The sequence below is a fragment of the Oryza glaberrima genome, chromosome 11, assembly GCF_000147395.1.
Source record: "Oryza glaberrima chromosome 11, OglaRS2, whole genome shotgun sequence".
Classification (NCBI taxonomy): Eukaryota; Viridiplantae; Streptophyta; class Magnoliopsida; order Poales; family Poaceae; genus Oryza; species Oryza glaberrima.
The window spans coordinates 22,205,235-22,224,373 of record NC_068336.1 but is presented as its reverse complement, the minus strand read 5'-3'; the positions used below and the strand labels follow the sequence as shown (position 1 = coordinate 22,224,373).

Below are 19,139 nucleotides of genomic sequence, written 5' to 3'. Positions count from 1 at the left end.
CTCTTTTTTAAGATTAACAAATCGTTTTAAGTCCATCTTATCAGATGATGAATTGTAGTCCCTCCATTTGTTAAGATTAACAAGTCGTTTTGATTTTGGTTAAAATCAATCTACTTACTCTTAGTTTAACCAAGTTTATAGAAAAAAAAATAGTACTTCAATAAAACTAATTTGGTGCTGTAGATATTATAATACATTTGTCTACAAACTTAATCAAATTTAGAGTAGCTTAACTTTGACTAAAATCAAAACGACTTATAATCTGAAATAGGTTGTATTTCACACTATTGTCAGGATATCCACAAAACTTGGTGCTTGGTTTATTTACCTCCCAAAAAGATCTAAATAGAAAAGGTAGAGAATTAGTAAAAACCTATCGAATTTTGGAGTTTCGCGGTAAATTACTCGAATTTACTAATTGAGCATAGATACACACATCTTCTTCATGTACAGTACTTGTAGTGTTACCAGAGAATAGGGAAAATTATAACGAGGCACATTTGCAAATGCATTATTAAACTGCTAACTTGTACAAATTATACAATGTAAACACAACTACATAGTTAAAAAAAAGAGAACTGAAATCTTATGAGAAGTGACGTGAGTTGCAGGGCAACATCCTACACAGATTTCCCCTCCATTCAGTCACTCAAGTCAGTATATTACACATATTCAGTTGCAGGCTTGCAGCTCATGTTGGACAACAACAGATTGACTAATTGAGTAACAAGGAACTAATTAACACTGCTTCTGCCGACTCATTGGTCATACAGGTTGTAAGTTTTTCTATTATGATCCTATGTACAGTGTCAGCCTCGCAAGAATTTATGTCAGGAGCATCCACATGACACCAACCAGCGATTGGTCTGCATAAACAAGTTTGTGTCAAACACACATGACGACATACAACTCATGCAAGAAAGTGAAAGAACTACTGGACAGCAGATATAGATGAAAAGTACCTCAGGGTGCTTTTGTTCAACATGGAAGCCATTTCTCATGGCCGCTGCTGCGTGCCAGAGACCTCGTACAGCATAGCGTGCACTGCGGCTATACCTCAAATATCAACAGCAGGTAACGGCATTTTCCAGTAATTCCAAGTATTGTAGTCCTCCTGAAGTAAGGAAGAATTTCCATCAGGGCAAGGAGCATTGACAATATGGTAAACATACTTCGATTGGCAGAACAATACTCTGTTTACAGGAGTGCTGATATATGTGCATTATAGAACATGACAAACCTGCTCAGATGACGTTGATATCGGAGGGAACATCCCATTGACAAGAGCATGGAGGGATGTGTATGATTTTGTATCTACTCGACGATTCACCGCAACTTCACCCTGCACAAAATTTACACACATTTTCTAAATACCATCTCCAATATGTTCACTGGCTGGGCCTGATCCAATTATGCAGATAGAGAAACTTTGTTGGATGTAGGAAGGGACCATCTGTCTAAGTGATCTGTTACCTTGGGATTTATAATAAAAATTTTGCCCATAGGAATCCCAACCTTGAGGTAACTAAGCTCATCTGTATCTCTATTTCCAAATCCAGCATAGAATGGATTTGAGTCAGGAGGAAATAGTGCTTTGATAGCCTGTGTGAAACAGGTGAATCAAGACTTGGTACGAATTTTTTCATGAGCGCAATGAAGAGCAAGCAATTATTCAATGTATGTTCATATATTTATCTTTGTGTTGCTGAGTACTGACCCCTAGGCATGAGATCTTGAATTCGTGAGGAGCTCGTCTGATAACTGCAAACGAATGTCAAAGAACATCAGAGAGCATAATATTAAAGAAAATACATTGGAGTCTGCAGGAGATAGTTTCAGCTAGGGAGAGTGGGCAGGAGATAGTTTCAGCTTTCAACCAATTAATAACCAAACTGTAAGCAGTTATCAGACGTAGGGGGGCACTCACTGCTCACCTTCTCTGTAAAGTGATGGAAATAGCCCATCAGGAGATATCACAACAGGGCCATCAGGAAGAGCTTTTCCATCCTGAAATCCATAATCACATGTTCATATGAGATGAAATAGATGGGAATCTAGAGTAGTTTAAGATTATCTTCATGTGTGGCTTTCCAAACACATACAACCAATTCTGCTAGTTCATTGGACATAAAAGCTTACAAAGACGAGACCAATCCTATGGTTCTATGCACTAGGGCATATACATATCAATAATGGAAGGCATAAGGATAGAACTAAACTAAACCTGCTTAAGGTTGAAAAGAAACTGCCTTGTCAGGTGAGCTTGTGAAATAGCACGCGCACTCAAGAAAAGCAACTGATATCCATTTTCCTGCAGAAATGGAAGGCAACAAGAACAAGCTCAAGTCAATAAACATTTTAGGACCAGATTGGTGCATGAATTCACATAGATAGAGACAAATACACACACACAGTATAAAACGCAATAATCAGTCAATTCCTACTGGTTTGTGCTACATAAGGAAGTGGAACTTAAAATGGTGCATGAGTAGCATGCATACCTTTATTGCAGAAAATAAATGTGCAACACCATTTTGAGACCAATCAACACCAACCAGCGGCATGAACTGGCCAAGAACATCAGACCTACATTTATATTGATAAATTGTAGGCACTTGTTAGGTTAAGTTAAAATACTTTTTGCATGTTTTGTGAACTCAGCTAGTTCCTATGAATTGTTTCAGTTACATGAAGTTTACTGCCTTCCATCTCTTTTATTAGTAGTATAAACGTTCTCCAACAAGAAGGAACATGCTTTTGTTGTTCATAATTCTTCGGAAAAAAGTGTTTCCATACTGATTACAATGCAACATTGATGTTAATGTTTACAGAACACCAAAGAAATAAAACAACTTGAGAAAAATGTGTACAAAGTATAAACACAACAAAAGAAATAGCTACCCAGAAAGAGGCCCAGTAAGGCTGTAACTGGCTGGTAACTCTGCCAGTTACTGCCTACCAGCCTAGCTCTGTAAATTTTGAAAATTCTGGTCTTTTTTCGATCCTTGCTCATGGCAATCAAGTATCCAAACTATAATTCTTAAATTCTTAAATGTTCCAGTTCTGCATCTTACTTGGTGATAGTTCCATCAACATCTGAAATGACAATGCGTGCATTCCATTTCCATAAATATATGTGAGCATCTACCTGTTGAAGAAGGTTTGGGAGATTAGAAACTCTATGGCAATTAAGTGAAACAATGTGGAAATGGAAACTTACCTGCTGTTTTCCAAGCATTCCAGTTGAGAAGGTAAATGTTACCACGTTCCTGCCCTCTCTGAGATCAAGAGATGCTAGCTCCTCAGATGTTGGAGTGAGCGAACGCACTTTTCTCTCCATCCTCTTTGCCCTGGGTTTGTTGTTTTCTCTCTCCACTTCTTTAACAGGAGCGGAAGAGGAAGCCTCCTCAGTGCTTTCAGAAACTGGCTGGACAGTGTTAACAGACCTTGTCCTTTTGAAAGAAAATGGCCATATTCTCCAGCCACCTGGTGCTGCATTTGGCTCAACTCGCTCTACCTTTATCATACCTTGGGGTTCAAAGGATTGTTCCTCCTGAAAAGAAACCATGCCCAGTATGACAGGTGCAGCTGCATCCCACGGAAAGTATCGACCAGCAATCCTAACAACAAGCTTGTTGTTTCTTATCAGCGACTGCTTCATGGCACGAAACTTCTCTAAGGTTACCTTCTCCGCATCGAATGCTTTGCATGCAGCATCTTCTCCCATGCCTTCTGATAACAGGTGCCTGCATAGGGATAATTCTGCACATAATGACAGCTAGATATTACTATCTGTTACTGGTACATATTGACATATGTGGTACTGCCGGGAACCAACAAAAGTTGCTATAAAACTAGCTATATAAATATGTCGAATTCGATGTATGTATACAAAACTGACTTTGCTTATGGCACAGCCAAGTTTCTGGTGAGGTCTAGAGAAATGGACATTACTTTTTTTTTTTGGGTGCAGATCAAGGTCGTTAAAACCTAGTAGTACCAAAAATATGAAACAATTGTATTGGACTATTAAAAAAGAGCTTACCCACACAAGGATTGAATGGATCTATTTTCAGGTTATCAGCTATTGCGCTGTTAGTAGGCTCCGGTGGGACAAAATTTTCTTTTGAATCACCAGTATCTTCTGGTTCCTGAACTGGCAAGTCAGAAGTTGTACTCTTGACTGGCTCAACCCCATTATTTTCACCATTCGACTGTAGTGAGCGGCTTAGCTGAAAACTGTCAGACCTTTCAAGATCATGTATGTGAGAGCGGAGATTTGGTAGAGATTTAGCCTCCAGATTATTGTCATCTGAGTGAAACTCACTTCCTGGAATAGGAACAGGGATAGTCTCAGGCCTTGATGAATCAGAACAGTTTTCCAGGTTATTTCCAAGACCTGTATTATTCCCTCCCTGTTGTTCTGTGTCACAATCAGATTCATCATGTTCTACTGCACCTGCCTCTTTAGTAGATGCAGCATCATCTGTGGTCTTTCGATCAGCAAAGCTTTCACTGTCACTAAACTGAAATTGAATTTCTTCTACGAACTCTGAGAATGAAACAACTGCTTCTGCTTCTTCCCTTGGCTCGTATATAGCCTCAGGCACAAGCTTAATTTCGACTCCACTAGCAGAACTAGATCTGCTTTCAGTATCTTCTAGTGTGGTGCTTTCTGCTTCAACCTTTCTCAAACTAGAAAGATCAGAAATAATCTGTGAACCTTGCAGTTCTACTTTATTAGGAATATTAGCTGATGGAGAAATGCATTCTGTGGTCTCATCTCCCGTTGTTGACGTTTGGACAAGGGAAATGTTAAGCTCTCCATTGCATGTTTTATTTTCCACAATGAAGTCCTTTGTTACATCATCAAGATGATTATCAGGCACATAATTTGATATCTCTTCAACACTGGAAGAAGCAGCAGGAAAAACAAAATCATGATTGCAAGCTAAATCATTTACTATATGGGCACTACGATCATTAACAACAGTATCCACACAAATATCCTTGTCTGGAACAAATTCTTGGGAGTTTTGGGAACCGGAATCCTCAAAGACTGGCACCTGTTGGTCTTGAATACCCAGCTTAGTCATGTCTTCAATATTGCTGGAAGCACCATAATATGACAGTGGTTTGTCCTCAAAACTTACATGTTCTATTTCCTCAATGGAGACTCCCGACTGCTCTTTGGGCTGTAAAGAATCATCCAGTGGGTTACCAACAGCATGACAAACTTTGTCAACCAAAATATCAGGCACATTATATGAGGTCTCCACAGTCTCAGAGCTGCTGACAATGACCACTTTCTCTTGGCATGCATCTTGAGCAGAAGTAATTGAAGAGATGTCATGCATTTCACTTGACAAACCTGCAGTTTCATAAACAGGTGAATTTGCATCAGAACAATCTTGGCATGTTTTTACAGTGACAAACTGTGAAATCTCCTCACTCTTACCAATGGTAATGTTTGTCTCACCAGCATGGGTTTCAAAAATAACATGGGAAAGGACCTCCCTGGTGTGCATTTCCCTTCCAGTGTCATCTTGAAAATTATCCAACATCTCACTTTGAGTATCAATGGGGTCACTGATAATTTCCTCGGTTTGAGTATCAATGGGCTCACTGATAATTTTCTCACTTTGAGTATCAATGGGGTCACTGATAATTTTCTCGGTTTGAGTATCAATGGGCTCACTGATAATTTTCTCACTTTGCGCTTCAATGGGCTCACTGATAATTTTCTCGGTTTGAGCATCAATGGGCTCACTGATAATTTTCTCACTTTGCGCTTCAATGGGGTCACTGATAATTTTCTCGGTTTGAGTATCAATGGGCTCACTGATAATTTTCTCACTTTGCGCTTCAATGGGCTCACTGATAATTTTCTCACTTTGAGCATCAATGGGCTCACTGATAATTTTCTCACTTTGCGTTTCAATGGGCTCACTGATAATTTTCTCACTTTGAGTATCAATGGGCTCACTGATAATTTTCTCACTTTGCGTTTCAATGGGCTCACTGATAATTTTCTCACTTTGAGTATCAATGGGCTCACTGGTAATTTTATCTATACCTGGATCATTTGATGAAGACTCTATTCCTGCCTGGTCTGTACCATCAATCGAAACACTGCTATCACGCGTGTAAATCTCAACAACTTCCTCCTTGACACTAGTTGTTTGTATATAATGGTTGTTTTCATCTCCCAAACTATCTGTTCCTCCCTGCGGACTAAAAAAATTGCTATCCACACTGCCTCTATTAGAGGAGCCCATGTCTTTCTCCTGATCAATGCTACATGACGGCAATACCACTTTTGAGGTTTCCACCTGATTACCATTTACAGGATCTTCTAAATTACTCTTGGAAGGCTCATCGAGAGATCTACGAACTTTTGCACCACGTGGCGGATTCGTCGACCAATTGGTATCAAGGAGCTCAGCAGCAATCTCGGCACGCTCTAACGAGCTCACCCTATCCACCCCATCCGGACCGTCCTTGATCGATTTCCGACCAAACATCCGCTCGAGTATGGTAACCCGCCTCGAGCTTGTCCTCGCGAGGATCTTGCCGTCCCCGGCATTGGCCTCCATGGTGGAGCTATCGCACGATATGCTCTTCGACTTCCTGAGCTGCGTGTCCTGCACCGGCAGCGGTGGCGGCGGCGCCGCCTCGTCCCGCTCGTCCCCGGACGACACGGGGGACACGGCGAACTCCCCTTCCTCGAGGTTGGGCTCCCCGTTGCGGAGGAAGTAGGCCTCCCCGTTGCTGTCGAGGTACATGTGGAACCCGGCCTCGACGCCATTGACGGCGATGGTGACCACCTTCTCCCGCGTCTTGAGCACCCCCTGGAACTTGCCGAACCGGACGTACCACGGCGAGCTCTTGAACCCGCCGCCGTCCTGCTGCTGCACCACCACTACATCCACCGCACCGCCGAACGGGTGGAACGGGCCGGAGACGGTGTACACGCTCCGCGAGATGAAGCTCCCGAACTTCCCCACCGCGTACATCTCGCCGCCGCCGCCGCCGCCGCCGACCACCGGCGCCGCGCCCTAACTCCGCCGCGCATCCGACCGAATCCGCAACAAAATCAAATCCAACTCCAAACTCAATCCCCACACACACCGATCGAGATTCTTCCGAGATGATTGGGGGATGTGATACCTCGAATCGAGCCCCAATTCGAGGCGGAGGCGGATCGGAGGGGGAGATCTCGAAGCGGGAGGGGGAGTGAGGAGTGGGATTTGGGGGGAGGAGGAGGTGGGGAGGAAGGAATTAATGCGGGGTTAGAATGTTAGATGGTGGATGGAGGAAGAAGAAGAGGAAGAAGAAGATGAATCGGAGCATATTCCGGGATCGAACGGGTGAATTATTCCAACACGGAAGCATATATAGATTTCAGATTTGTGGGGGATTATCTGGTGGTAATGACAATGACATGATAATGCCACTAACGTTTACTATTAACCACCTGCTTTTAAATTTTTTCATAAATTTTGAATGGATGAATTGATATCGCCATCAACTATCATTATCTAAGGGCTTGTTCACTTTGATAACATTTTGAACCTTACCAAGTTTTGACATTATCAAATTTTAGTAAGATTTCATATGTACTTATAAAAATTTGGCGACAAACTAAATATAGCCATTTTTTAATAACTTTGGTATAAAAAAAGGGTAAGGTTGAAAATGGTAGTAAAGTGAACAAGCCCTAAAAGAAATGACCATCAACTATCTCGGATTCTTGGTCGTCTTTGTTAGTAGTAGTATTTATTTTAACCGCTTGATTGTTTACTTAGATTATGTTTTGTATGAAGGTGGTGTAGACATGTTTGTTAAAAGAAGGATCTGTAATATTATTGTACTTGTGTAATTTTTCTTGCGTAGAAGATTTATGAAGACATCAATGTTAAACTCTCTAAATGTTACTATCCCTTATTGACTTTGAAAGCTTCAAAATAAGTTTGTCTCTTTTTTTTTTACAAAGAAGTGCTCCCTCCATCTTAAAAAAAAAGGAATCTTAGCTATGGATTTGAACATTCACATGAGTCTTCTTTTTTTTTTCATAAAATGGAGGACATATATATATATATATATATATATATATATATATATATATATATATATATATATATATATATATATATATATATATTAAAGAACCGAATCTTAAACTTCTATGCCCCTTTGAATCGCAGGAATGAAAAAACATAGAAATAGGAAAACCATAGAATTCTAATAAAAATACGAGTCCAAAACAGTGGATCGCAAAATATAGGACAAACACAGGAATACCGTTTGATTAGACCTCAGAAAAACATGGGAGTTGGATGAGAGATAGACTCAAAGGAAAGTTTTTAAGATGTTGAAACTCTTACTAAATTTTCTCCAAAATCTCTATAGGATTTTCGGAGATTAGGATATGATTCAATCCTTTGTTTTAAAGATCTTCATAGGAAAATTTTATATAGGATTGAAATCCTCTAAGGGCCTTTTTGATTTGGAGGAAAAACATATGAATTTTGAAAGATTTCAATCCTATAGAAAAAAGTTCTATGGATGCCTTTGAATCAAAAGATTGAATCATACCCAATGCTTTGAAATTCCTATGAAATGGACATTCATATATAAATTTTGGAGGAAACTTAGCAAGAGCTTAAAGCTAGCTCTTGGAAAATTTCCTTTAAGTTTATCTCTCTCATCCGATTTATCCGATTTATGTGTTTTTCCTACGGTCCAATCAAACGATCATTTTCTGTGTTTTTTCTATATTTTGCAATTCTTTATTTTACACTTTCATTTATGTTAGAATCTTATGTTTTTTTTTATTCCTTCGTTTTTTCATTTTTACAAATCAAAAGGGTCTTAAAATTGTAGAGTAATGTTTTTCCTCCGAATCGAAGACCCTCGATGTGAGCAGCACTTTCCTTTTAGAAAAAATGTGAACAGAACAAGAGTACAAGACCTTGTGATTGACATAGCTCACACAAGTCACAAACCGATCCTATATGAGTCTGGACACGTAAAGGCAAAGCTAGTACTACATGATGAGCATCTTAACCGCCCTACATATAAATATATACCTTGTTCTTTTTTTTTAAAAGAATATTCTGCTCACCAACATCTGGCTTGCGTATATTACAACATCACAAATTCACATATATTCGTTAATCCATATTGAGCAAATTGGCGCCGATCGTGCCACAAAGATGCTTGCCCAACGGTGACTCACACCATGCAAATGTGCAATGCTGATGTGCTGCAGATAAAAAGATACTACTAGGCAGGCAAGGCATGTGTAGCAGCCATCAGCAAATTGAGCAAGGCTGTGTTTTGGATTCAAAGTTTGAATTTTGGTTGAAATTGAAGATGATATGACTGAAAAATTGTGTGTGTATGATAGGTTGATGTGATGAAAAAGGACTGAAGTTTGGTTCTAAACTTTGGATGTGTCACAGCTCAAATTGCAAAAGGTTTCTGCACTCTCTACTCAACCTGCTTTGGCAGCTTGTGTTCGCAGAACAGCTGGTAGTTATTACTGGTTGTTGCGACATGACATGGGAGCAATAACCAACGGTCAGCCAGAAAACCGCATCTATCTATCTACCGTTCATTCATTCATTCATTCAAACGTCAGGTTCAAGAAGACGAGGAAAAAGAAGAAGAAGAAGAACAAAACGTTTTCATGAAGAATTTGGTAACTGAAGATGCAGAAAGTTTGATCTTGCTCGATGTGGAGTCAGAGTGACACTGAAAGTCTGAAAAAATAAAGGCTTTACTAATTGCTACTGCAATTTTTCCAATCTTCTGCGAATGATACAGTGTGTTGTTCCAAATCTCCGATTAATAATCCTCGCATCATACTTTGGTGGGTCAAACTGTTAACTGCACAACTGTTCGTTGGCAAATTCAAAGGGTTTTCGCGTCCCTGGAAATGATGTGATTTGTCACGCAAGATTTATTTATCTGCTCATAAGTTCTTCTAATCAAGAGAGCAGGTTTGCTAGTTACAGGAATCCATTCGCAGTGATCAATAGAGATTGGTTGGTCCAAAATGTTCATCTGGTAATCGATTAACAATCAGTTCATGTTTTGGCTGTCAGCAGCAAAACTGCAGCTTGAAGCAGTTCTGATGAAATTCAACCTAGATGCTTCGACAGTTCGACTACTTATAATCGAATAACAAAAACTGCACGCTCAGCATGAAAATTCTTCCAACAGTTTTTTTCTCAAAGAAATTATTCCATCCACAAAAATTGTTGAGCGATGAACAAAGGGATCCCATGAACAAATAACAGCGCATGGCGTGGAGCTTGGTCAGCCGCTGGATCAGGGAGCAACGGCCTGGATGTAAGATGGAGCCACACGAATCGGGCATGTGATGCGGGCCGGAAAGGGGAGAACTATTTTATTGGGCCGTGTGCTCATAAATTGGGCCGCGTCAGAAGGTGAAGCCCACGCGCGTCGTACTGCGGGGGTGGCGCTGGCCACCTGGTCCGTTGGATGGGGATCCGATGGTTTGTACGGGGGCGCTGCGGGGAAAGTTTAGTACCACATCGAAAGCCAACAGAGAAGGAGAGCAGCTTATAAACTCGCGCGCTGTAGCCAGGTTGTCACTTCGGTGACATCCGTTAAAATTGGAACGATACAGAGAAGATTAGCATGGCCCCTGCGCAAGGATGACACGCACAAATCGAGAAATGGTCCAAATTTTTTTGAGATTTCTGCCCAGGTCCCTGCAGCCCATAGTTTTTCTTTCAGATCTGCCCCTGGACCATTCTTTTTACGCCCTTTCCTATTCCGATTTCTTACATCCAGGCCCTTTCATCTTTACAGTTTTCCCCTCACAGTTTCGAGACATCCATGTCCTTCCCTTTTGCACCTTCTTATTTTCCAGCATATTACAATTAGGTCCTTTTTGTAATTGCTGTTCTCTTCCGGGTTCATCTTCTCCCATCTGCTGATTCCAAGTTACTACTCTTATCAGGTGGTAATGACATGACAATGCCACTACGATTATTCACCACTTCTTGTTGGCTGAACCGGGGAACCCTCGTTGAAAACGTTGCTTTTAAAAAATTTCCAACTATTTTTTGTCTAGATGATTTGGCCATCTGTCTTGGCCTTTTTTTGAGTGTATCAATAAATGGCATGAATGGTAAAAAAAGGCCCTCGACATTATAAAAAATGGTTAGGGTGGGTTTTAGTATTATATACTACCTCCTTTTATCAAAAGAATATTATTTTAGAACGTATATTAGCTTACACAATTTTGGCTATGTACATCTCTTTGTCGATGTAGACTGGGTTTAATCAATCCGTTATCTTTAAAAAAAAGCTTACACAAGTTAACTTCAATCATGATTATAAATTTGTAATATAGGTTTTGACTTTTGAGTACACGAATCTTTTAAGCCTAATGACATATTAATTAGACTTAATAAATTCATCTCACAGTTTACAGGTGAAATCTGTAATTTGTTTTGTTATTAGTTTATATTTAATACTTCAAATGTATGTCCGTATATCCGATGTGGTACGTCAAAACTTTTCACCACTGGATCTAAAGATAGCCTATGAATGCATGGATGCACCCTCCACTCAACACGCTTTTGGCGGTTTGTGTTCGCCAACCAACAGTCAGCCACAACCGCATCTATCTACCGTTCATTCATTCAGAAATTTCAGACGTCAGACTGAAGAAGATAAGAAGAAAACTGGAAGAATTTGGCAACTGGAAGATGCAGCCAGTTTGAACTGCTCAATGTGGATATGTGAAGCAAATTTCAGACTCGGAGAAGAGTGACAGACACTGAAAGGCTTGGCTACCACAGGTTTTAGAAAGTTCTGTTCATAAGTTTCTAAAATGAAGTCATTCTACTTACAAGAATAAACTCTCCAGTAATCAGTCGAGGTTGATCATAATATTCATTTGGCAATTGATAAGCAATAACGTAATGTTCTGGCTGTCAGGGCTTACGACTGAATTATCTAGCAGCAGGGCTTACGACTGAATTATCTAGCAGCAAAATTACTGCAGATGAAGCAGTTCTTATTATAAATTTGCAAAAAATATATGCCTAATTTGTGCAAAAGGAGAGTGCGAGATTGAATAATGTAGGTGGCGGCACAGAAGCTAATGGGAAACCGTGGGGGAAAACTGCAAATATGTAAGGGCCTAGATGTAAGAAGTCGGAATAGGCAAGGGCGCGAAAAGAATGGTCCAAGGGCATATCTGAAAGGAAAACTATGGGCTCCAGGGACCTGGGTAGAAACCTCAAAAAAATTTGGACCATTTCTCGATTTGTGCGTGTCATCCTTGCGCAGGGGCCATGCTAATCTTCTCTGTATCGTTCCAATTTTATCGGATGTCACCGAAGTGACGGCCTGGCTGCAGCGCGCGCGGTTATAAGCTGCTTATCTTTTCTGCTGGCTTTCGATGTGGTATTAAACTTGCCCCACAGCGCGCCCACGGAAACCATCGGATCACCATCCAACGGACCCAAGTAGCAAGCTCCACCCGCGCGAGCGTGCATGGGCCACCTGCACCTTCTGGTGCGGCCCAATCAGCTAACGGCCCATTGGTATACCTGTTTCGGCCCACAAACAAGTCCTTGTGGAAATGTGGAGCTTTCCTCTGTAACTTTGAAATCCTGAATTCTTCGATTTTTTTTATCCCCAATGACTCTATGAGAATTGGAATCTCCATTCAAGTGTCCAGTTCTGTGTTTGGGATGGTTTTTCGCCCTAAGTTCCGTTTATTTTCCATTGGAGCAATTGAATTATTCTTCTGGGATAGTGATTATCCCAGTTCCAGGTTGGTTCATCATTCATCAAATTGACAACACAACAACATTCTAAAATATATTTTATCTTTTATTTTTTTAAAGCATGAGCTGCTATTTCACTTAATCAGTAGGCATGTACCAAGCAATCCAAAAGGCAGTGAGTAGAGCAACAGAAATAATAAAGCACTCATGTACATATGCGCAGTTCCTCAGCAATAGTAACATATTATACTTCATTACTTTATCTACAAAAATATCTCGCATTTTATTCAATGGATAGCAGGTATCTCAAATTTTCACCAGCATCCATCAAACAATGTTCTCTCATAGTATACACTGGTCAGCTATATGCATCAGGGTACTCCAGTTGAACATTTTTACAATTTTGAGCGCCGTATGCATTTTATCGGATTGAAAGTGCCATGCTGACGAGCAATAGAATTTATATGCCTCCCGTTTATTGATGCAGAAGGCTTGAAGTCCCAGCCTTCTACGTTCTTGGGGACGCATACATCGTAAAGCATCTGACCCAACACTCCATGGGGGTTGTTAATGCTTTCCACACTGGGCATGTTGAACAACTCCGGTTTCGGCTCTTCGTTGCTGCTTTCATGATACTCCATGGAACTCGGTAGCAAGAAATGGTCAATCGGATCATCTGGTGCCCTTCTTAGCCTGTTGTTTGAATTCGTGCCAGCTTTATGCACGTCGGAGGCCAACATGTCGCTATGCTCACTTGTGCCTAGATCATAGCTGTTAAGTTGCCTCCTGCTCATGTAAAGCATTGAAGCCTTTGTGAGTAGCTCAGTTACTGCAGCTCGGTATTCCTCAGGATGATGCTTGTAGTGACCTGCAAGACAATTGTGAAGAAAAACTGATAAGTTGCAACACAGAATATTGTAGTCATAGCGCAAAGTAGAGATAAAGCTATAAGAGAGTGATAATCCTAATTCGTGCCTGGCGAAGAAAGTAGTCCTAATCCATACATGTAAACATGGCTTGTCATATGCAACTTCTGAGCGTTGAAACGAATCATGCCTCATGAATTAGGATTTCAGATGATTTAGTGAGGATGACAAAAGTTTCTCAGCAACAAATTCTTGCAAGGTGGGATAGCACATTTTTAATGATATAAGCAAGGGATTGATTCAATAAGTATCTTTATACATTTTAATTGTACCATATGGCCAACACAACACATGACTTTTTAGACGTTATGAGATTTTAGCAAATATCGATATAGCATACTATGATTCTTATTATTTAGTCCAACTAAAACTATAGATTAGAGTAACATTCGGATGGAGTGGGAATATAACAGGAAAAGCATTAAAGTTTTCATGTAAGGACGCGAGTATAACTTGGTAAATTAGACAGCTACTTCTGAGAGTTGCAACTTCGAAGGGGGATCACATTTCCAAGAATGACTAAAGGCACCATTAGGCCAGCCTACTTTGGACCAACTTTTGCGTTTAGTATTATTTGATAATTTTAAGCAATGCATCGGCGTCCTTTATTTGACCAGGACACAATCTACTAACTATAGCATCTCTACTGATTGGAATTTTGGAACTTAGCCAATCTTGTCCTGAGAGTTGCAACTTCGAAGGGGGATCACATTTCCAAGAATGACTAAAGGCACCATTAGGCCAGCCTACTTTGGACCAACTTTTGCGTTTAGTATTATTTGATAATTTTAAGCAATGCATCGGCCGTCCTTTATTTGACCAGGACACAATCTACTAACTATAGCATCTCTACTGATTGGAATTTTGGAACTTAGCCAATCTTGTCCCAAGTTATCCTAACTCATTTCCAAAGATATAATGAAAACATGCATCCACATCTTATCTCTCAACTGACTCAAATCTCAAGTGGACTTGTTGGAATCCACAGGGTGTGGGCGAACAGATAAGTCTAGCCCACAAATGGGTCCACAATATAAATTAAATCAATTCAACACTATTTTTGGAAATTTTAGAGGGCCAACATAAACAATTAACTCCTAGCACTATTTCTGGAGTTTGTCTGGAGTAACATATCAATAGATAAACAATTACTGGGGAGAAATGCTAAAAGATGGTCATATTTTGTCAAACTTCATGTCATCCTAATTTAGGACAATCCAATACTGAAAGGAGGTGTAGTTTGATATATAACATGGAATAAGAAGCTCACCTACATGAGGAGAATTTTGCCATTTAACTAGGTTCACATCACCACCAAGCTCCAGCAGACGTCGACCAAATTTTTGAACAATTGAACACGGAGCAAGTTCATCGTCTTCAGAACAGAATATGAGTATTGGACCAACATGCTGAAAGTACAATAGATCAATGTTTACTCAGATATCCACAAATACTTCCGTTGACAATCAGATTACAAGTCACTGAGAGAACAGAGTGACATACCACTGATGAGTATAGTGTGTCCCAATATTCTGCACGTTGCGCTTCAAATTTGCCAATGAACAGCGTGTCTAGTCCCGAGGCAATGCCTCTAGTCATCCATGATAGGATACGAGGCGGTTGAGACATCTTCAGGACACTTGGGTGAAGGAGAAATCGGGTGCCCAAATCACTAACAAAATCTACAGGACTTGAGTCGTACATCTGCCCGCAAAGACAGTCTCTTACAAGTTGATACTCCTCCTGTAGTGAGAAGAAAATATATATGAAGCTTTCACCAACATGGGTCAAAATTTTCCTACACTATTTTATTTTCGGCAATATAGCTCTAGGCTAAACTGTAATGAGCAAAGTGCGTACAACAAAGGAAGAAAGCAGAAAACTATACCAGGCTCAGTTGACCCTCGCATCTTCTCTCGATCAGCTGTCAATGAAAACATATTTTTTTTAATACTAAGACATTGGCAGCAACAGATAAATTGTTGAGCAGAAGGGACATAGAGTTCCATTACCTGAAGAACCTTGTATGTGCAGCCTTTTGGGCCTCCAGAGAATGAGGCAAACACAACAGGTACAGGTCTAACCTTCAGTTCCTGGATACCAAAGACAAATTCAGCGGATTTCAGTATTTCACCGATTAACAATCAAATACATTGGCATGTAAGTATGATCCACATGGAAATAAACTAAGGCCAAGTTGAAAGAGTATCCAACTTGTAGGAGTGTGCATCCTCTTAAACAATTATACCTAATGACTGACCTTAACTAGTTCTGCAAGCACCCTATCAGCAAGCATGGCAGCCTTATCAGGGAAAAACCTGCACAAAACACCAAATCAAATGGTATGATCAGTTCAACTCATATATTTCACCTAGATTAAATATCTATTTTCATAGGTTTTCCAAGAACAAGCAACATGATATCTCCCCTGGCTATCCGGCATACGCCAGTTCATCCAATTTGCCGATCTAGAATTCTTGAACAGAAATATAGTCCTACACACGACTAACTGATAACACAGGAGAACGAATTTTGCTGTCCTCCTATTCCAATCCTGAGAACTGAACAAAACTAAAATTCTAAAAAGCTTCTGGAATTAATCAAAACAGTCCAATTAATCAAACACCCTAAAATTTACACTCATCAACTCCAAGGAGTCGGTGCCAGGTGTTCAAGAACACTTGGAACCAGAATCAAGACAAAAATATAATCTACTTCCTTGCACGCTTGTACAATATCATAGTACTATCATCTAAATCATTCTCCCACATCCACGCGCCACTCACCGACCCCCAAGAACCACCAAAAATCCATGAAACAAACAAAAAAAAAACAAAACAAATCCACAACCATGCGAAATTGCCAAGATGCAGAAAGAGAGGAAGAGAGAGAGACGCACAGGGTGAGGAACTCGGAGTGGCAGACGAGGCACGCCCACCCGAGCGCCGCGTACAGCTCCACGTACGCCCGCACCTGCCGCTCCTGGCTCGACAGCCACGCGAACATCACCACCACCCCGCCGCCGCCGCCGCTCGGCCGCCAGCCGCCGCCCCAGTACTGCCGCCCCCACATCCCTCCACCTCCAGAACAATCTAGAACCTTCTCTCCACCCCCGCCGCGCTCTCTCCTCCGCTTCTTGAATTGGGGGAAGACGAAGAGGGGGAGAAGGTGGGTGTGTTGGTGTTTGTTGGGGTGGATTTTTTGGGGGGCGTGTGGCGATTAAAAGAGGGCGTGGTGTGGTTGGACTGTGCGAGTATAGGGTAAAAACGCTACGGGGCACCCAGGAAGTTACCACGAAGTAGTAGTGTAGTAATAATCCAGTAATAATAATAGGTGAAAGTGACAGGTTGGATGGGAGTAAACCCCATGACAAACCCAGGTGGTCCGTAGAAAAAAACTTAAATGGATATTGTTTGATGTAGAGTCACACAAAAGAAATTGTATTTTTTTAATATTGTTTGATGTTGAGAACACTTGTACTACAAGCTATGGGTTATCCGTTATAGTCGGAGTTTTTATACTGTGAAAAAGGTAGAAACATGATACTACGGATTTGAGTGTATAATTACTTATAAGAGAATTGAGAATATTCATCGTATAATGTAATTACTTATAAGAGAATTGAGAATATGCATTGTATAATGTAATTACTTATAAGAGAAGAGAATTGAGAATATGTATCGTATAATGATAATTGAACGCCGCTGCAAGCTGCAACAACAATAGCAATAGCTGTCGAACACACCCGATAGCATTCCAATATTATTGGATAGGATTAATAATTATACGAGTACGTATCACCAGCAAGGATGCCATCTTTATCATCCAAGTCAAGGAAATATAGGATTACCAAAGCATATTCGATGACAGTCCAAGGATCAGATAACTCATGTGAGTTAATTAGGATAAGCTTAAATAGTAATTAGAAATGTTAAAACTTGATATACTCCTCCATGTGTGCAAAATCCCTCGGAGATGAGATTCAAATGTTGAACAATGGCAAAAAAGTCAAAAGGAAAATCATTGTTGAACGAGACCTTGCAAAGCTGATGTTGCGTTGAATAACACTAATTAATTTAGACGAATGAACGACGAGTCTGATGCAATAATCCACTAGTTCTTGCTATATTAAATTAGAACTAATCACATGCATTACGTGCTCATGTACGCCACGTAAACCTGCACTACGATCGAAAATTGCTGTACGTCTCAAAAGTCTCGAAAGGATTGAGATCGAGATAGACCATCCACGACGACAGCATCTTCGAAAAAAGCTCAATTTATCAACTTGGAGCTAATTAAAGATCTACGTCATGTATGACCAATGCAAATGGATTGGATGGTAAATATTCTAAGCAACATTTTTTTAACACTACACTTATTAACCATATATACTCCATCCGTATTTTAATAGATTGCGCCGTCGACTTCTTATCAACGTTTAATCATTCGTTTTATCTAAAATCTTTGTACAAATAAAAAAATACTTATGTGAGCTTAAAAAAATATTTAATGATAAATCAAGTCATAATAAAATAAATTTTAATTATATAAATTTTTTTAATAAAACGAATGATCACGTTAGTACTTAGTAGTATGAAGGGGTATGTGTTTTTAATTAGTTATCGCGCTTTATCGTACTAAAAGTTGAGCTCGTTTTGCTTTTTTTTTTCTTTCAAGATTTCTGATGCACATAGCACGTATAGTCGAATGCAATAATCTGGCATATATGTGGCCATTAATGGACGCATTATTGAAAAGTTGCATATGGTGTGGCCACTAAAATAAAGTACGCACACGCATGCATATAGCTTGGCAAGCAATACACTCTTGAGACAAATGCTTAGTTGGTCTTAAAATTAAAAGTAAATTTCAAAGAACCACAAATATTTTTGATCAAACTATAAAAGCTACATATTTAAGATTGTCACAAAACTACAGATTTTGTACGAAATCTATCAAAGAACTATAGATTTATTATACAAGTTTAGTAATAAAGTTATCAGAAAATTATAAGTTTGGTAAACAAAATATCATAAAACTATAGTTTTAGCGCCAATTTAATCTCAACACTTGGGTGTTTATAACTTAAATATAACATTAGTACTATGGATTTAAACCATATAATATGTAGTTTTCTGATAACTTTATTATTAAATTGTAGTTTTATGATACTTAACCTAAATATGTAGTTTTATGATAAATTTAGTGTTAAATCTATAATTATAATTTTAAGTACACAATCTTAAATTTCTAGTGTTGTGATAGTTTAGTCAAAGTATTTATAGTTTTATGAAATTTACTCTAAATAAACAAGTTAGATATGCCTATATCAACTATATTTATATTTTCTAGTAACTAACTTATTTTTTAAAAATAAAAAAGCAGTTCAGGTTTCTGGCTTGTAGGCCGGTACACTATAGTATTCTATTCC

The 19,139-nt window shown here is 39.6% G+C and overlaps 2 protein-coding genes and 2 non-coding genes across 7 annotated transcripts; 1 reads left to right on the top strand and 3 right to left on the bottom strand.

Annotated features, from left to right (window-relative positions):
• Positions 1 to 560: 560 nt before the first annotated feature.
• LOC127754383 (phosphatidate phosphatase PAH2-like) lies at positions 561 to 7,379 on the bottom strand. Of its 3 annotated transcripts, none has more exons than XM_052279887.1 (12): positions 4,046 to 7,379; positions 3,686 to 3,762; positions 3,221 to 3,553; positions 3,075 to 3,148; positions 2,502 to 2,586; positions 2,225 to 2,311; positions 1,935 to 2,007; positions 1,718 to 1,761; positions 1,474 to 1,602; positions 1,241 to 1,342; positions 963 to 1,114; positions 561 to 866 (listed from the first exon to the last, which is right to left on the bottom strand). In XM_052279887.1, exons 1-11 carry the CDS (start codon positions 7,014 to 7,016, stop codon positions 1,058 to 1,060), a joined length of 4,032 nt encoding a protein of 1,343 aa, XP_052135847.1. In that variant the 5' UTR covers positions 7,017 to 7,379; the 3' UTR covers positions 561 to 866; positions 963 to 1,057. The 3 variants fall into 3 exon arrangements, with proteins under 3 accessions (XP_052135847.1, XP_052135846.1, XP_052135845.1); XM_052279886.1 differs by having other exon boundaries at positions 3,221 to 3,762; positions 4,046 to 5,371; positions 5,459 to 7,379; XM_052279885.1 differs by having other exon boundaries at positions 3,221 to 3,762.
• A 3,242-nt stretch (positions 7,380 to 10,621) lies between these two features.
• LOC127756087 (U6 spliceosomal RNA) lies at positions 10,622 to 10,724 on the top strand. Its single transcript, XR_008013129.1, has one exon. It is a non-coding gene; the product is annotated as a U6 spliceosomal RNA (small nuclear RNA).
• Positions 10,725 to 12,290: 1,566 nt separating this feature from the next.
• LOC127756086 (U6 spliceosomal RNA) lies at positions 12,291 to 12,393 on the bottom strand. Its single transcript, XR_008013128.1, has one exon. It is a non-coding gene; the product is annotated as a U6 spliceosomal RNA (small nuclear RNA).
• A 413-nt stretch (positions 12,394 to 12,806) lies between these two features.
• On the bottom strand, positions 12,807 to 16,886 carry LOC127753739 (uncharacterized). Of its 2 annotated transcripts, none has more exons than XM_052279162.1 (7): positions 16,605 to 16,886; positions 15,966 to 16,023; positions 15,718 to 15,798; positions 15,594 to 15,629; positions 15,209 to 15,448; positions 14,976 to 15,114; positions 12,807 to 13,647 (listed from the first exon to the last, which is right to left on the bottom strand). In XM_052279162.1, exons 1-7 carry the CDS (start codon positions 16,775 to 16,777, stop codon positions 13,175 to 13,177), a joined length of 1,200 nt encoding a protein of 399 aa, XP_052135122.1. In that variant the 5' UTR covers positions 16,778 to 16,886; the 3' UTR covers positions 12,807 to 13,174. The 2 variants fall into 2 exon arrangements, with proteins under 2 accessions (XP_052135122.1, XP_052135123.1); XM_052279163.1 differs by having other exon boundaries at positions 13,467 to 13,647; positions 14,980 to 15,114.
• Positions 16,887 to 19,139: the final 2,253 nt, after the last annotated feature.

Bases quoted from the DNA above. Each gene is read 5' to 3' on its own strand.
- LOC127753739 (XM_052279162.1), bottom strand. From the start codon at position 16,777: ATGTGGGGGCGGCAGTACTGGGGCGGCGGCTGGCGGCCGAGCGGCGGC. The intron at 15,449-15,593 runs GTATAGTTTTCT...TTCTCACTACAG, and splicing joins GCGAGGGTCAACTGAGCCTG to GAGGAGTATCAACTTGTAAG. The intron at 15,115-15,208 runs GTATGTCACTCT...TTGTACTTTCAG, and splicing joins ACACACTATACTCATCAGTG to CATGTTGGTCCAATACTCAT.
- LOC127754383 (XM_052279885.1), bottom strand. From the start codon at position 7,016: ATGTACGCGGTGGGGAAGTTCGGGAGCTTCATCTCGCGGAGCGTGTAC. The intron at 3,763-4,045 runs GTAAGCTCTTTT...CATTATGTGCAG, and splicing joins TCCATTCAATCCTTGTGTGG to AATTATCCCTATGCAGGCAC. The intron at 2,587-3,074 runs GTAAGATGCAGA...ATATAAATGTAG, and splicing joins GTTGATGGAACTATCACCAA to GTCTGATGTTCTTGGCCAGT.